The sequence below is a fragment of the Ranitomeya variabilis genome, chromosome 5 (assembly GCF_051348905.1).
Source record: "Ranitomeya variabilis isolate aRanVar5 chromosome 5, aRanVar5.hap1, whole genome shotgun sequence".
Classification (NCBI taxonomy): Eukaryota; Metazoa; Chordata; class Amphibia; order Anura; family Dendrobatidae; genus Ranitomeya; species Ranitomeya variabilis.
This window is the reverse complement of record NC_135236.1, coordinates 314203723-314221683: the sequence shown is the minus strand read 5'-3', so window position 1 is coordinate 314221683 and position 17961 is coordinate 314203723. Positions and strand designations below refer to the sequence as shown.

At 42.7% G+C, this 17961-nt stretch overlaps 1 protein-coding gene across 3 annotated transcripts in view; it reads left to right on the top strand.

Moving 5' to 3' along the window:
- BEND7 (BEN domain containing 7) overlaps nt 1–17235 on the top strand; it is a 148262-nt gene extending 131027 nt beyond the window's left edge. For 2 of the 3 annotated variants that reach the window (XM_077264614.1, XM_077264615.1), the window contains exons 7-8: nt 177–302; nt 12363–17235. In XM_077264614.1, coding sequence (XP_077120729.1) covers nt 177–302; nt 12363–12421 — 185 coding nt within the window. In that variant the 3' untranslated portion in view covers nt 12422–17235. Of the gene's footprint in view, nt 1–176; nt 304–12362 lie in introns of those variants that run through there. The other variant, XM_077264613.1, reaches the window with a different exon arrangement.
- Nucleotides 17236–17961: the final 726 nt, after the last annotated feature.

Below are 17961 nucleotides of genomic sequence, written 5' to 3'. Positions count from 1 at the left end.
GTCTTCATTATCATTTTGTGTATCCAGCAGTTTCAGCAGCCAAACCAAGATGTTATTGATGCAGTTTTTATACGCACAGAGACTTCTTCCCTGAAATGCTACATCTCTGTCTTCTTGTAGAAGAGATAATTGTCCATCAATCTTCCATATTTATTAATGGTGTTTCTGTTTCCCAGTCTTTACAGAAAAATATTGCACTGCTAACAGTGTAGAAAAGGTTCCTGGGCCACGACATTGGGTTCAGATTCTCCAGGATCAGATCAAACTCGCTAGGAGAAGATTAAAAAGAGGTTGTGATCTAGGTGAGCTAATTATATACATCTGTCTTAAAGAAATGTTAAGTCTAAAGTTCTTCTCATCTCCACTTTATTTGTAATTGAAAATAAGCTGATGGTCCCATTAAGCTTTCATTTTACTTCTAGGAGTAGCTGCCTTAACGGAATCTATATTTATACCATGTATGTCAAGGTCTAATTACTCTAGTCACAGCTTTATAAACATATACTGTATGTGTAAATATATATATATATATATATATCTATATCTATATATATATATATATATATATATATATATATATATATATATAATCTCAATGAGATGAAGGCAGCACTCCAATATACTAAAGTTAAAGGATTAACCAACAAAGTACATTTTAATTAATAGAGCTTGGAATAATAATAAGTTCCACAATTGGATGTGTTTAAAAAATGTTCCTGTGCTGAGATAATGTTATAAATGTGCCTGCTGTGTACTGTGTAATGGCTGTGTCTGACTGTACGGGGACATGGTCTGATCATATCACAGCTCCTGGGCAGAGGAAGGAGCAAGAGAGAATATACAGACATTACAACACGGGATTGCAGCTGATTCTTTTTGTGGGGCAAAACATTTCACAGCCTGTTTTCAAGTAATGTTTTACCTCAAAGAAAAAATCAACTGCGATCCCCTGCTTAATGTTTATATCCTCTCTTTTGTTTCCTCTCCTGCCCAGGAGCTGTGGTATGATCAGACCATGTCCCTGTACGGTCAGACACAGCCATTACACAGTACACAGCAGGGGCACTTTTTTAAGATTATCTCAGCACAGGAACATTTTTTAAACACATCCAATTATGGAAGTTATTATTCCAAGATCTATGAATTAAAATGCACTTTGTTTTTTGGTTAATCCTTTAACTTTAGTATATTGGAGTGCTACCTTCTTCTTTTTGAGATATATATACAACCCATGGCAAAAATTATAGAATCACTGGCCTTGGAGGATGTTCATTCAGTTGTTTAATTTTGTAGAAAAAAAGCAGATCACAGACATTGCACAAAACAAAAGTCATTTCAAATGGCAACTTTCTGGCTTTTAGAAACACTAAAAGAAATCAAGAACAAAAAATGTGGTAGTCAGTAATGGTTACCGTATATACTCGAGTATAAGCCGAGATTTTTAGCCCAATTTTTGGGGTGAAAGTGACCCTCTCGGCTTATACTCGAGTCAGTGTTGGCGGGGGGGGTCGGCGGGTGAGGGGGAGCGGCGCGGTGATATACTCACCTGCTCCTGGCGTGGTCCCTGCATGTCCGATGGTCTCCGGGCAGCTCTTCCTGTGTTTAGCGGTCACGTGGTACCGCTCATTAAAGTAATGAATATGCACGCATATTCATTACTGTAATAAGCGATACGTGACCGCTGAACATAGGAAGATGGCGCCGGATCCCGGAGACCATCTGACAGCGAGACGCTGCCAGGGACCGCTCCGGGAGCAGGTGAGTATATCGGGGAGGTGAGCATTCCACGATAGTCACCTTCCTCCTTCCATCGCTGCGCGCTGCTCTGTCTTCCGTCCTCTGGCTGTGACTGTTCAGGTCAGAGGGCGCGATGACGCGATTAGTGTGCGCGCCGCCCTCTGCCTGAACAGTCAGTGCAGAGGATGGAAGACAGAGCAGCACGCAGCGGTGGAACGTGGAAGGTGACTATCGCAAGTGCCGGGGGCCTGAGCGAAGAGAGGTGAGTATGTGATATTTTTTATTTTAATCGCAGCAACAGCAAATGGGGCAAATGTATGGAGCATCTTATGGGGCCACAATGTATGGAGCATCGTATGGGGCCACAATGTATGAAGCATCTCATGGGGCCATAATGTGTGGAGCATCTCATGGGGCCCCTAATGTATGGAGCATCTTATGGGGCCATAATGTATGGAGCATCTTATGGGGCCATAATGTGTGGAGCATGTTATGGGGCCACAATGTATGGAGCATCTCATGGGGCAGCAATGTGTGGAGCATCTCATGGGGCCATAATGTATGGAGCATCTTATGGGGCATAATGTGTTAGGGGTCGAGTTCCCGCCTCTGCACAGGGGGAATCTCGGGCCATCTCCGCTGCGGTCTCCCATTCTCCTGCCGCAGTGGAGCCTGCTCAGCGGAGGCGTCGGTCCCAGCGTCTCGCTCAGTCTGACTCTGTACAAAGAGTTACTGCTGCCTTTCCTGCTTCTGCCATTGAAGTCAGTGCTGGGCAGCGGCGAGCAGACGCTTCTGGGACTAAGTCCTGCTTTTCTCGTTCTGAGCATGCCCAGAGTAAGATCTCTCAGTGGAGATCGAGGGTCACATGATCAGATACTGCAGCTAAGGCCATTGGTCCTTCAGGAAGGTCCTGTAGGTGCTCACGCTCTGTGGCAGCCTCTCATTGGTCCTTCTAGGAAGGTCCTGTACATGCTGCAACTATATAAGGCTCGCTTGGCCGCACGGCCATGCGCTAGTATTGTTCTTTGTTATGTGCTTTGCGCCAGTGTGGTCACGTGAGAGTGTGTTCAGGGACCCGGTTGAAATAAGCCCCTAGAATGCTGGCACCTCCGGCGAGGAGTTTGTGTTTGTATGTATTCAGGGACCTGGCTGAAATAAGCCCCTAGAATGCTGGCACCTCCGGCGAGTAGTTTTGTGTGCATGCATGACCACGGACTGCTCTCTGTTTAGGCAGTTAGCCTGTGCCTCTGTGAAGTCTAACAGGGCACAGTGCTTTGCTTTCACGGCTACTCGGTGAATTAACTGAGTTAGTCCATACTGCCATATAGTGCCGCCGTTTGCTAGCAGCAGGTACTCCTGCACGGTGGACCCCGGGCTGCGAACGCACCAATATCAATAAAAACATCTCTATTTACTCGGTGCATTCCGCTAGCCCTAACATAATGTGTGGAGCATGTTATGGGGCCATAATGTGTGGAGCCTCTTATGGGGCCTGTTATGATCCTTAGTGGTTGAGGATCACGAATTACTCCAGCTAAGTAACAAACATAGGACAAGCTCTAGGGAGGTGGCAAACTGGACTAACCGCAAATCTGAACCTATCCAAACACACTAGAAGTAGCCGGTGAACGTGCCTAAAAAATCCTAGACGTCTCGAGCCAGCCTGAGGAACTAACTACCCCTAGAGAGAAAGAAAGACCTCTCTTGCCTCCAGAGAAATAATCCCCAAAGATATAGAAGCCCCCAACAAATAATAACGGTGAGGTAAGAGGAAGGCACATACACAGGGGTGAAAACAGATTCAGCAAATGAGGCCCACTAATACTAGATAGCAGAAAATAGTAAGGGGTCTGTGCGGTCAGTAAAAAACCCTAACAAAATATCCACACTGAGATTTCATGAACCCCCGCACCAACTAACGGTGTGGGGGGAGAAACTCAGTCCCCTAGAGCAACCAGCAAGCGAGGAGATCACATCTTGGCAAGCTGGACAAGAAACATGATGAATGCTGATAATCAAAAAATGAACGGACAAAAACTTAGCTTGTCTTGAAGAGGCTGGGAGCAAGGTAATCACAAGGAATCTGAAGAGCACTGAATACATTGATAGCAGGCAAGGAACTGAGTATCCAGGTGAGTTAAATAGGAAACGAACCAAGGATAACGAACCAGCTGATGCAGCCAACCTGCAGAAGACAACACTACACAGTACCGCTTGTGACCATTAGAGGGAGCCTAAAAATAGAGTTCACAACAGTACCCCCCCCCCCCTTGAGGAGGGATCACCGAACCCTCATCAAGACCCCCAGGGCGATCAGGATGAGCCGCGTGGAAGGCACGAACCAAATCGGCCGCATGAACATCAGAGGCGACAACCCAGGAATTATCCTCCTGACCATAGCCCTTCCACTTCACCAAATACTGAAGCCTCCGTCTAGAGATACGAGAATCCAAAATCTTCTCCACCACGTACTCCAATTCACCCTCGACCAGCACCGGAGCAGGAGGGTCAACAGAAGGAACCACAGGTACCACATACCTCCGCAACAAAGACCTATGGAACACATTATGAATGGCAAACGATGCTGGGAGATCCAAACGAAAAGACACCGGGTTAAGGATTTCCAAGATCTTATAAGGACCGATGAAGCGAGGCTTGAATTTAGGAGAGGAGACCTTCATAGGAACATACCGAGAAGACGGCCACACCAAATCCCCAACACGAAGTCGGGGACCCACACCGCGGCGGCGGTTGGCAAAGCGCTGAGCCTTCTCCTGTGACAACCTCAAATTGTCCACCACATGGTTCCAAATCTGCTGCAACCTATCCACCACAGAATCCACCCCAGGACAGTCAGAAGGCTCAACCTGACCCGAGGAAAAACGAGGATGGAAACCAGAATTGCAGAAAAAAGGCGAAACCAAAGTAGCAGAACTAGCCCGATTATTAAGGGCAAACTCGGCCAATGGCAAAAAAGTCACCCAATCATCCTGATCAGCAGAAACAAAACATCTCAAATAAGTTTCCAACGTCTGATTAGTTCGCTCGGTTTGGCCATTAGTCTGAGGATGGAAGGCCAACGAAAAAGATAAATCAATGCCCATCTTAGCACAAAAAGTCCGCCAAAACCTGGACACAAACTGGGATCCTCTATCAGACACAATATTTTCAGGAATGCCGTGCAAGCGAACCACATTCTGAAAAAATAGAGGAACCAAATCGGAGGAGGAAGGCAACTTAGGTAAGGGCACCAAATGGACCATCTTGGAAAAACGATCACACACCACCCAGATGACAGACATTTTCTGAGATACTGGAAGATCCGAAATAAAATCCATGGAAATGTGCGTCCAAGGCCTCTTCGGGACAGGCAAAGTCAAAAGTAAACCGCTGGCACGAGAACAGCAAGGCTTAGCCCGAGCACAAATCCCACAAGACTGCACAAAGGAACGCACATCCCGTGACAAGGAAGGCCACCAGAAGGACCTAGCCACCAAATATCTGGTACCAAAAATCCCAGGATGACCCGCCAACACCGAAGAATGAACCTCGGAAATAACTCTGCTGGTCCATCTATCCCGAACAAACAGTCTCTCTGGTGGACAACGGTCAGGTCTATCCGCCTGAAATTTCTGCAACACTCGTCGCAAATCTGGGGAAATGGCAGACAAAATCACTCCCTCTCTGAGAATACCAGCCAGCTCAGAAACTCCCGGAGAGTCAGGCACAAAACTCCTAGAAAGTGCATCAGCCTTCACGTTCTTCGAACCAGGCAGGTATGAGACCACAAAGTTGAAACGGGAGAAAAACAGCGACCAACGAGCCTGTCTAGGATTCAGGCGCTTGGCAGATTCGAGGTAAATCAGGTTTTTGTGATCAGTCAAGACCACCACACGATGTTTAGCTCCTTCGAGCCAATGTCGCCACTCCTCAAATGCCCACTTCATAGCCAACCACTCCCGATTACCAACATCATAATTCCGCTCGGCAGGCGAAAACTTTCTTGAAAAGAAAGCACATGGCTTCATCACAGAGCCATCAGAGCTTCTCTGCGACAAAACAGCCCCTGCTCCAATCTCAGAAGCATCAACCTCGACCTGGAAGGGGAGAGAGACATCTGGTTGACATAAGACTGGAGCTGAAGAAAACCGGTGCTTCAGTTCCCGAAAGGCCTCCACGGCCGCAGGAGACCAATTAGTCACATCAGAACCCTTCTTGGTCAAATCCGTCAAAGGTTTAACTACGCTAGAAAAATTAGCGATGAAACGACGGTAAAAATTAGCAAAACCCAAGAACTTCTGAAGACTCTTAACAGACGTGGGCTGAGTCCAGTCATGAATAGCCTGGACCTTGACTGGGTCCATCTCCACAGTAGAAGGAGAAAAAATAAAACCCAAAAAGGAGACCTTCTGTACTCCGAAGAGGCATTTTGAGCCCTTCACAAATAAAGCATTAGCACGCAGGACTTGAAACACCATCCTGACCTGCTTCACATGGTACTCCCAATCATCAGAAAAGACCAAAATGTCATCCAGATAAACAATCATAAATTTATCCAGATATTCTCGGAAGATGTCATGCATGAAGGACTGAAACACAGAAGGAGCATTAGAGAGTCCAAAAGGCATCACTAAGTACTCAAAATGGCCTTCGGGCGTATTAAATGCTGTTTTCCATTCATCTCCCTGCTTAATGCGCACAAGGTTATACGCACCACGGAGATCTATCTTAGTGAACCAACTGGCCCCCTTAATCCGAGCAAACAAATCAGACAATAGTGGCAAAGGATACTGAAATTTGACTGTGATTTTATTCAGAAGACGATAATCTATACAAGGTCTCAAAGAACCGTCCTTCTTGGCCACAAAAAAAAATCCTGCACCAAGAGGGGAAGAGGATGGGCGAATATGTCCCTTCTCCAAAGACTCCTTTATATAACTCCGCATCGCGGCATGCTCTGGTATAGACAAATTAAAAAGTCGTCCCTTAGGGAATTTACTACCAGGAATTAAATTTATAGCACAGTCACAATCCCTATGAGGGGGCAGGGCACTGGACCTGGGCTCATTAAATACATCCTGGTAGTCAGACAAAAACTCAGGGACCTCAGAAGGAGTGGAAGAAGCAATAGACACCAACGGAGTATCGCCATGAATTCCCTGACAACCCCAACTTGACACAGACATAGCTTTCCAATCTAAAACTGGATTATGAGCCTGCAGCCATGGCAGACCCAAAACGACAACATCATGCAAATTATGCAGAACGAGAAAACGAATCACCTCCTGATGTACGGGAGTCATGCACATGGTCATTTGCGTCCAATACTGAGGCTTATTCTCAGCCAATGGCGTAGCATCAATTCCCCTCAGAGGAATAGGAAATTCCAAAGGCTCCAGGACAAAACCACAGCGCCTGGCAAACGACAAATCCATCAGATTCAGGGCAGCACCCGAATCCACAAAAGCCATAACCGGGTAGGACGACAAAGAACAAATCAAAGTAACAGACAAAATAAATTTAGGCTGTATCGTACCAATGGTGACAGGTTTAGCGATTTTTTTTTTTAAACGTTTAGAGCATGCTGAGATAACATGAGTAGAATCACCACAGTAAAAGCACAACCCATTTTGACGTCTATGACTTTGTCGCTCAATTCTGGTCAGAGTTCGGTCACATTGCATAGACTCAGGTCTCTGTTCAGAAAATACCGCCAAAGGATGAACAGATTTGCGCTCCCGCAAACGCCGATCAACCTGAATGGCTAAAGCCATAGAATCACTCAGACTTGTAGGGGTGGGAAACCCCACCATAACATTCTTAACGGCCTCAGAAAGACCTTCTCTGAAATTTGCAGCCAGGGCACACTCATTCCATTGAGTAAGCACCGACCATTTCCGAAATTTTTGACAATACACCTCTGCTTCATCCAGACCTTGAGAGATAGCCAGCAACGCTTTTTCTGCCTGATTCTCAAGATTAGGCTCCTCATAAAGCAGTCCAAGAGCCAGAAAAAATGCATCTACATTAAGCCATGCAGGATCTCCTGGCGCCAGAGAGAAGGCCCAATCTTGAGGGTCGCCGCGCAACAAGGAGATAACAATTTTAACTTGCTGAGCGGAATCACCAGAGGAACGAGGTCTCAGAGATAGAAATAACTTACAATTATTCTTAAAATTCTGAAACCTAGATCTATCTCCAGAAAACAACTCAGGAATGGGTATCTTTGGTTCTGACATAGGGCTATGAATAACAAAATCCTGAATACTTTGCACCCGTGCAGTAAGATGATCCACACTAGAAGTCAGAGTCTGAATATTCATGTCTGCAGCTGAGCTCAAAACCACCCAGAGTTCAAGGGGATGAAAGAAACTAAACAGACTGCAGCAAAGGAAAGGCGGGAAAAAAATAAAATAAAAATGTACTCAGGTCTTCTCTTTATCCCACTTCTGCGATGCATTAAACACTTTTTTGGCCTGCTATACTGTTATGATCCTTAGTGGTTGAGGATCACGAATTACTCCAGCTAAGTAACAAACATAGGACAAGCTCTAGGGAGGTGGCAAACTGGACTAACCGCAAATCTGAACCTATCCAAACACACTAGAAGTAGCCGGTGAACGTGCCTAAAAAATCCTAGACGTCTCGAGCCAGCCTGAGGAACTAACTACCCCTAGAGAGAAAGAAAGACCTCTCTTGCCTCCAAAGAAATAATCCCCAAAGATATAGAAGCCCCCAACAAATAATAACGGTGAGGTAAGAGGAAGGCACATACATAGGGGTGAAAACAGATTCAGCAAATGAGGCCCACTAATACTAGATAGCAGAAAATAGTAAGGGGTCTGTGCGGTCAGTAAAAAACCCTAACAAAATATCCACACTGAGATTTCATGAACCCCCGCACCAACTAACGGTGTGGGGGGAGAAACTCAGTCCCCTAGAGCAACCAGCAAGCGAGGAGATCACATCTTAGCAAGCTGGACAAGAAACATGATGAATGCTGATAATCAAAAAATGAACGGACAAAAACTTAGCTTGTCTTGAAGAGGCTGGGAGCAAGGTAATCACAAGGAATCTGAAGAGCACTGAATACATTGATAGCAGGTAAGGAACGGAGTATCCAGCTGAGTTAAATAGGAAACGAACCAAGGACAACGAACCAGCTGATGCAGCCAACCTGCAGAAGACAACACTACACAGTACCGCTTGTGACCACTAGAGGGAGCCTAAAAATAGAGTTCACAACAGGGGCCATAATGTATGGAGCATCTTATGGGGCATAATGTGTGGAGCATGTTATGGGGCCATAATGTATGGAGCATCTTATTGGGACATAATGTGTGGAGCATCTCAAGGGGCCATAATGTGTGGAGCATCTCATGGGGCCATAATGTGTGGAGCATCTTATGGGGCCATAATGGGTGGAACATCTTATGGGGCCATCAACCTTTATGTGGGGCATTATATGGGGCATATTTTAATATGGAGCATTATATGGGGCGTATTTTGTATGGAGCATCTTATGGGGCCCATCATGAACTGTATGGAGCATTATATGGGGCTCCTGATTCAATATGGATATTCAAAAACACTTAAACTACTGATGTCTCAATTAATTTTACTTTTATTGGTATCTTTATTTTTTAAATTTACCAGTAGCTGCTGCATTTTCCACCCTAGGCTTATACTCGAGTCAATAAGTTTTCCCATTTTTTTGTGGCAAAATTAGGGGGGTCGGCTTATACTCGGGTCGGCTTATACTCGAGTATATACGGTACTTTTTTTAACCAAGCATAGGGGAAAAATTAAGGAATCACTCAATTCTGAGGAAAAAATTATGGAATCACCCTGTAAATTTTCATACCCAAAAACGACACCTGCATCAAATTAAAGGTAAAGGCACTGGGGAGATGGCTGTCATTACATCTTCAATAAATGCACAAGTTTATGTTGATATTTTGGACACTTTTCTTATCCCATCAATTGAAAGGATGTCAGGGGATGATGAAATAATTTTTCAAGATGATAATGCATCCTGCCATAGAGCAAAAACTGTGAAAACATTCCCTGAAAAATGACTCATAAGGTCAATGTCATGGCCTGCAAATAGTCCGGATCTCAATCCAATTGAAAATCTTTGGTGGAAGTTGAAGAAAATGGTCCATGACAAGGCTCCAACCTGCAAAGCTGATCTGGCAACAGCAATCAGAGAAAGTTGGAGCCAGATTGATGAAGAGTACTGTTTGACACTCATTAAGACCATACGTCTGAGACTGCAAGCTGTTATAAAAGCCAGAGGTGGTGCAACAAAATACCAGTGCTGTTTTGGAGTGTTTTTTTGTTTGTTTGTTTTTCATGATTCCATAATTTTTTCTTCAGAATTGAGTGATTCCATAATTTTTCCCCTATGCTTGGTTAAAAAAAGTAACTATTACTGACTACCACAATTTTTGTTCTTGATTTCTTTTAGTGTTTCTTAATGCCAGAAAGTTGCCATTTTAAATGACTTTAGTTTTGTGCCATGTCTGTGATCTGCTTTTATTCTACAAAATTAAACATCTGAATGAACATCCTCAAAGACCGGTGATTCCATAATTTTTGCCAGGGGTTGTATATGTTTATATTTATAAATATAGATTCCGTTACGGCAGCTGCTCCCAGAAGTAAAATGAAGGCTTCATGCAGGGGCCCATTTATAAGATTATCTCAGCTCAGGAACATTTTTTTTAAACACATCCACTTGTCGAAATTATTATATTTTAAAGATCTATGAATTAAAATCTTGAATAAAATTAACTTTGTTTGTGGGAAACCCCCTTTAAGTATAAAGGGGATTTTTAATGGTCCACTTGAGGATCTTTCTCAAGCCTTGTATGGACCGAAAGGTCGCTATTATGCACCTTTAAAAATCCACTTTTATACTTCACTCTACTGAATTTGGCTGCTTCCTTCATATTTTTGTTATATTTTGAAGATTGGTTCATACCTAGGAGGCTTGGCACCCACTACTTTGCTGGTGCCGCATCTATTCTTTAATTATATATGCTCTATATGGTGGACAGACATATTGTGACACCTATACACTATTGAGTGCAGATCGGGAGATCCGCAGCCAGTCCATACATCATGGTCAGTATATGGACGTCTGAATTTGCCCTAAATCCATAGTCGTTAAAATTAAATGGGCTCGCCTTTGTGAGAATATTTGCCCATTCATCCAGAGAAGCATTTTTGAGGTGAAAAAATGATATTGGATAAGAAGGCCTGGCTCAGTTTCGGATCTAGTAAATCCCCAAGTTGTTCAGTGTGGTGGTGGTCAGGGCGGTGTTGGGCCACTCAAGTTCTTCCACACCAAACACTCCTATGCAGTGGGGCACAGTCATGATGAAACAGAAATGCACTTTCCCCAAACTTTTCCCAATTGAAAGCCAAAATTGTCCAAAATGTCTTGTCTTGGCTTGGTAAGGTGAACATTAACCCCTTCATGACTAGGTGATTTTTCTGTTTTGTCCCTGTGCTTTTTCCTCTCCTTCTTCCAAGAGCCATAACTTTTTTATTTTTCCTACAACAATGCCATTTGTGGGCTTGTTATTTGTAGGGCGAGTTGTAATTTTGAATGTCTTAATTTCATCATATTAGGTAATGAAAAACAGGGACAAATTCCAAGTGTGGTGAAATTATGAAACAATTGCAATTCACCTACTGTTTTCCTGGATTGTTTTTTCTACAGTTCATTTTGCATTAAAAATGACTTGGCAACATGATTCTTTGCGATTACGGCAATACCAAACTAGAACATGATTGTTTATTATTATTTTTTATTATTCTTATTCAAGTGGTGAAAAAAAGAGTTTTGAAAAAATAAATTGAGTTGTCACCATTTTCTGAGACCTGTACCTTATTTATTTGTCCGTTGATCCCTTGTTCTATATCAGCAGCACAACAGTATTGCAGTATAGGCAAAGTAACATTCTCCTACGAAGTCAAGCTAAAGGCTAGGTTTCACAGGAGGACAGGGATGACAGCCATGGGTACAGTAGGTCCTGGGCTGCCATAAAATCACATTGGCTTTCTCGCTCACTTTGCAGCAGCATTTAAATAGCTAAACAGCATCAATCTGAGATAGCTTTCGTCGCTGCTGTTACATGAGAGTTTGGAGACCCTCATACACATTAGATAGTTGGCCGGTCTCCCAAAATCAGGAGGTTCATCTTACTTACATGTGTATGAGGACCCTTAGAGGGTGAAGCGGAGAAGTAACTGTGATAGGTGTCAGCTTCTTCTACTGACAGATTCCTTCCTACCTTCACCTTTAGCAGGCACAATCAGATTGGCCAAGCAGATATGTAGTCCTTGTTACAAGGAAAGGTGCATCCCCCAAATTGCAGAGTACCTGCTAAGACAATACTGAAATAATGTACGTGTGTATGTTCTCATGATGTTAATTCATTCTGGTAAGATGTATCTACCTAGTATATGATACAGTATGTTAATTTATAGGACATCATGGGAAGTGTTAATGAATATATCTGACAGATGGGGAAATGTCTTTATTTAAGGTCATTACAGTGTATTTCTCTTACCATGTAAATCACTATTTAAGATTTTTACTCTTTTTTTGTTAGGAAATTCTCTTCAGGCTACCGATGATGAATTGTGGCTTCATACTAAAGCAGGTTTCTGAGCAACGAGTGTCTAAGATACCTGTCCAGAAGGCGCTTCCAAGAGAACCCTATGCCTAATCTTTAGGACATCTTTACGAGCAAAACGTCTATTTTTAATATCTGTCAGGACGTTAATGACAACAGGGTTGACAGTGTGGCTTTGTAGAGCAGCCCCTCTGACTTGTTCACAGCTGGTATGCTTTCGGTACAAAGGTCTTCTCTGAAGATTGTTGCTGTTTATGTGGTGTACTGGCATTGCACTCTTACTGTCACGTCTTGATGTGATGGAGGACATGGAGTCTGCTGTCTATGCTTTACATTAGGGATTTTTACTAAGCTTGCTAGACTTTTCCAACACTGTTCTTTTTTTACTGAAAATGTAGCAGTCATTTGCATTAGACATGAGACAGTACTTAATTAATCTTCAAAGCAGGAAGATTTGCTTTGCTATAAAACTGACAAAAGTTTTCTTATCTGCAGCTAATTACCGCATTCATTACAGCCAAGAGAGGAGAATACATTCTGACCCATAATATGATACCTTGCCCAAGAATACATGAAGTAGGAATCTCCCATTTTGTGTAATCAGGTGAAAATGTAAAGTGATTTTATGGCCTACTAGATACTTGTATACATTTCATATGCTGCATGTTTACAGGTTACTTTGTGAAGGTTATGGTTTGTGATACATAATTCATAATCCAAGTGAGTCGAAAGATATAATAATGGAACAAAGGAATATTCTGATTGTTTATTTGTGAGTTTTATGTTAAATGCAGATTGTCTTCAGTTTTAAAAATCTTTTTTTTTTCAGCTACTAATAAGTGGAAGGTTTAGGAAACTTATCAGAAGTGCATAAATTCATTTGTCTGGAATCCTGGCTGTTAAAATCCCAGATAAATCACAGACCGGTTTCCTGGAAGTCGCACATTGAATCTTTTTTTTTTAATTAGTTTATTAAACAACAAAAAGGATAAGTAAAAGATATACATATTTTGCGTATGACCGAATCACCTTAAACATATTTGTCACAGTTAACAAGAAAATCACAAATGTATAAAATAAATTGTTGACAATGCAGATCATAGTACCTGGAACTGGTCATACTTTAAAATTTGTATCACAAATTGTCTAGGATACCTATACTAAATCCTTAGAAAAACAAAAGGAACAAAACATAACCATATCCTGCTGCTAAAACCATCCCCATCACATTAATTGTTTAATATTGAAACTAGGCGTGATCCAATGTACATTATATCTTATTATAGTGGGGTTAGGCTATCTGCCCTCAGTCGACAGTGAGAGGTGATGAATTCCATACATCCCATATTTTGCTAAATTTCCCCAAACATCCTCTATTTTGGTATAACGTTCGTTCGTAGGGTATAATAGAATTTACCAGATCAAGCCAGGCCCTAAGATATGGATGAGTGTTACCTATCCAATAAAGAGCTATTACTTTCCGTGCCAGAAAAAGTGTCTCCCTCAGGAAAATTTGAGTATGATATCCCATGTCTCTTCCTCCAGTACCCCAAATAAACAAACTAAAGGATTCAAGAGAACGGGATTATGCACAAGGGAAGTCACTATCGAAGTTATCTCACTGCAAAATGATTGGACTTCCCCAAATCATATGAATAAAGTCAGCCTCCATTGCGTGGCATCTTAGACATTCTGAGGAGACCATCCCATTTTAAATAACCGTATTGGGGTTAGATTTACTTGATGTAAGATGCACATTGAATCTTATAAAGACCAAGTCACTAGTGAGTTGCAACCAAAAATCTAGCATAATTAGATTTTTTGGCGCCAGGCACAGTGCAGTTTTCACAACTGATTTTAGCTGTGAAGGTAATGGAGCTTTCTGTCCTTTCCACTCAGTTACACAATCTTTCATAGGGGACTGTTCTGAACGCCTTCATAGACAGAGCGACATAGGCATAGTGTATACCATCACATCCATACAGCAAGACCACTAAGATGGGACACATTTTCCATAATGCAAATTAAAACGTTCAGCACTTTCAATGCAAAAAAAAGGGAAAGGCAACTTTAGATCCCAGCACACCTCCAGGTTAGAAAATGTAATCCTTTAAATGAGTGAGTAGGGGAGAAGAGAAAATTCAGTGAATTGGAGGACCCTCACCACAATCCACTCCTTAGGTTCCAAGTACTCAATGACATTATATGGTCAGATATTAGCACCATTGTTTTATTCACTGGTTTATTTCAGTCATTTTTCTCCTATAACAGAGGGTCGTTCTCAGCACATTCACTCCTTGATAAACTGATATGTGCAGTGACTGTTACATCCATAATGTAGAGTGTATCTCCATATACACATAGAATTACTCCTATTAAAATGTGATTATTGTCATCCTTTAACTGTAGATTTATTAAGAGGATATATTTTTTTATCCATATGTCTAGAAATATACAGGTACCTGTCTGTGACATTCTTCTGGCGTTGCCTTTTAGTTTCGGCAAGATGCTAGTTCTCTAAATGTGAGTTCTGGGTACTGGACCGGTGCACGGTAATCTGCAGCACTGTCTGCTTTGTCAGGTGGCACCAAATGAACAACAATGTCACCTGCATATGAACCCAGACATAAGGCGTAATTTCAAGCTGTATGGGTTTATATGGGAGTTTCCCAGTTCTTGAACCTACGAAGAGAGGAGAGTGAGGAGGAAGAGGAATTGGCCACTTGAGCATGTGGCAAGCAGATTGGGTCAATCTATGGGTGAAACTGAGCTTTGTCTAGTGTCATCTCAATTTTCATTTAATGCTGCTGTTTTATTAGTGTTCTTGCCTTTCTATTAATATAATCTTTTTCTTTCACTATTTCTCCAGTATGTTTTATTTTCTAAGTCAGAGTATAGGTAATAGAAATAAATGTGATTTTCATGTAATGAAGAGTGACTGCACCAAATCGTTTCTGTAGATATCTTGTACTGATCAAGATTTGTATCCTATGTTTTAGCGCTGAGCCTCTTAAATAAACCCTCACACCCCTCAGTAGACCATGCCAGCTTGGAGTAAGGACAGAGCACACTGTCCTGCTGTGCAGTTATTATAGTTTTTATATCCTGCACTGTATATAAATTCATGTAGGTGTTTTTGATTATTTTCCTTCAAACGTTGCAAAATCTTTAACTTCTGAAGTTTTTCCACCAGTCTTGTCCAGCTTCACCCAAAATTGGCAGATGGGGCATGACTTACCCTGCACTACTAATTCATAAAAATGTAGCCACTTTAGAGGTGTAAATTTTGCCAAAAATGTACTTAATTCCCTGACAGGAGTAACATTGTGGTGGCTCATGACAGTTTGAAGATGCACCTAATTCATGGCATGTGCATTTTACTAAATTCAGTGCATCTCGCTCCAGCAGTCCTGATCACTAAGACTGCTAGTGGACACAATGCCAGTCATAATGAATCGGGCTTTTCATCTATCAGAATGCAGTCCAGCAGAGTGTAGTGCAGTGCAGGACAAAGCAGTCCGTGGTGTCAGTCAGCACAATGCCTACTAATCTAAATGGCAACTTGCAAAATTATTAAAGGGAATCTGTCAGCAGGTTGTTGATATGTAATCCGAGAGAAGCACGATGTAGGAGCCGAGACCCTGATTCCAGTGATGTGTCAGTGCTGGTCTGCATGCTGTCAGTTTTTTTCTGCTGCAGATCTAGCAGTGCTCTAAATACAATACAAAGCTGTGTATAATCCCACCCACAACACTGATTGGCAGCTTTCTGTGTACACTGTATATTGACAGGAAGCTGCCAATCAGTGGTGGGGGCAGGGATACACAGAGCAGTTGACTAGGAGGCACGAGACATCTAGTCCTGTAGTGATAATCTGCTGATAAAGCACTGATTTTATTGACACATCCACACAGTCTAGTAAGTGACACATAGCTGGAATCTGACGCACCCCCTACATCATGCTGCTATCAGATTACATAGCAAAAATCTGGTGACTGGTTCCCTTTAATGCATCACTGAATGTGACGGAAAGGATTTAATTAAGAAACACAATGAGCAAACTTTAGCATATGAACATTTTATATAGAGCATATGTAACGGTGAATTAAAATAACTAAGTTTGAAGGTGAGCTTATGCCATGCTGTCAACTTTATACAGACATTCCAAGCAAAAGCTAATAAGAAATTCACATTGTTCAGTTTGTAACCAATCATTACGTTGCTAAATTCTGGCTTTAACTGTTATATGTTTTTAGGTACATAAAATGCACTGTACACTTTTGTATCATTGACCCAAATGAGAATCCAAAAAAGAGAATACACTGAAGAGTATAGAAATATTTATGTAACATAAGCTACATGAATCAAATCCAGAACTATGAACGGTCTTTCAAAGTAAATATCCCCACCCCTAAACAAGACTTTATCATTTACATTCGTCCACAATTCTGTGCTGAATAGTTTTTACTATATCTGGTAAATGATATTTACCTGCAGTCATAGTGGTAATATGTAGGTTAATACCATTTTAATCATATGCAGCTGTCTAACTGGAAATTCGTCTGCAGGGATGAAAATGAAGCTATAGTCCCCAGGTAGCTGCTCACTTTCAATTCTTAAGGTACCGTCACACTAGGCGATATCGCCAGCAATCCGTGACGTTGCAGCGACCTGGATGGCGATATCGCTGTATTTGACACGCAGCAGCGATCTGGATCCCGCTGTGAAATTGCTGGTCGCTGCTAGAAGGTCTGCACATTATTTGGTCGCTAGGTCGCCGTGTATCGCCGTGTTTGACAGCAAAAGCGACGATACCAGCGATATTTTACACTGGTAACCAGGGTAAACATCGGGTTACTAAGCGCAGGGCCGCGCTTAGTAACCCGATGTTTACCCTGGTTACCAGCGTAAAAGTTAAAAAAACAAACAGTACATACTCACCTGCGCGTCCCCCAGCCTCTGCTTCCTGACACTAAAGCGCCGGCCCTAAACTGAAAGTGAAAGCACAGCGGTGACGTCACCGCTGTGCTGTTAGGGCCGGAGCTCAGTCAGTGTCAGGAAGCAGACACCGGGGGACGCGCAGGTGAGCATGTACTGTTTGTTTTTTTAACTTTTACGCTGGTAACCAGGGTAAACATCGGGTTACTAAGCGCGGCCCTGCGCTTAGCAACCCGATGTTTACCCTGGTTACCCGGGGACCTCGGCATCGCTGGTCGCTGGAGAGCGGTCTGTGTGACAGCTCTCCAGCGACCACACAGCGACGCTGCAGCGATCGGCATTGCTGTCGCTATCGCTGCAGCGTCGCTTAGTGTGACGGTACCCTTAGAGCATCACCGGGGACTGTGAGCAATCGGCGCTCTCTAGACAGACAGTGTTGTAATCACACCTCCTACTTGACTGACATCCAGCTCTGCAGCATGTGTGCTGAGGAGGATGTCACTCCAGGAGTAGGCGGAGTAACCACAGGGTGCTCGCAGTGCAGAGAGTGCTGATTGCTCACAGACCCTGGTGATACCCGATAATTGTAAGTGAGCAGTACAAAGGGATAGCTTTTTATTTTCTTCCTGCAGATGAA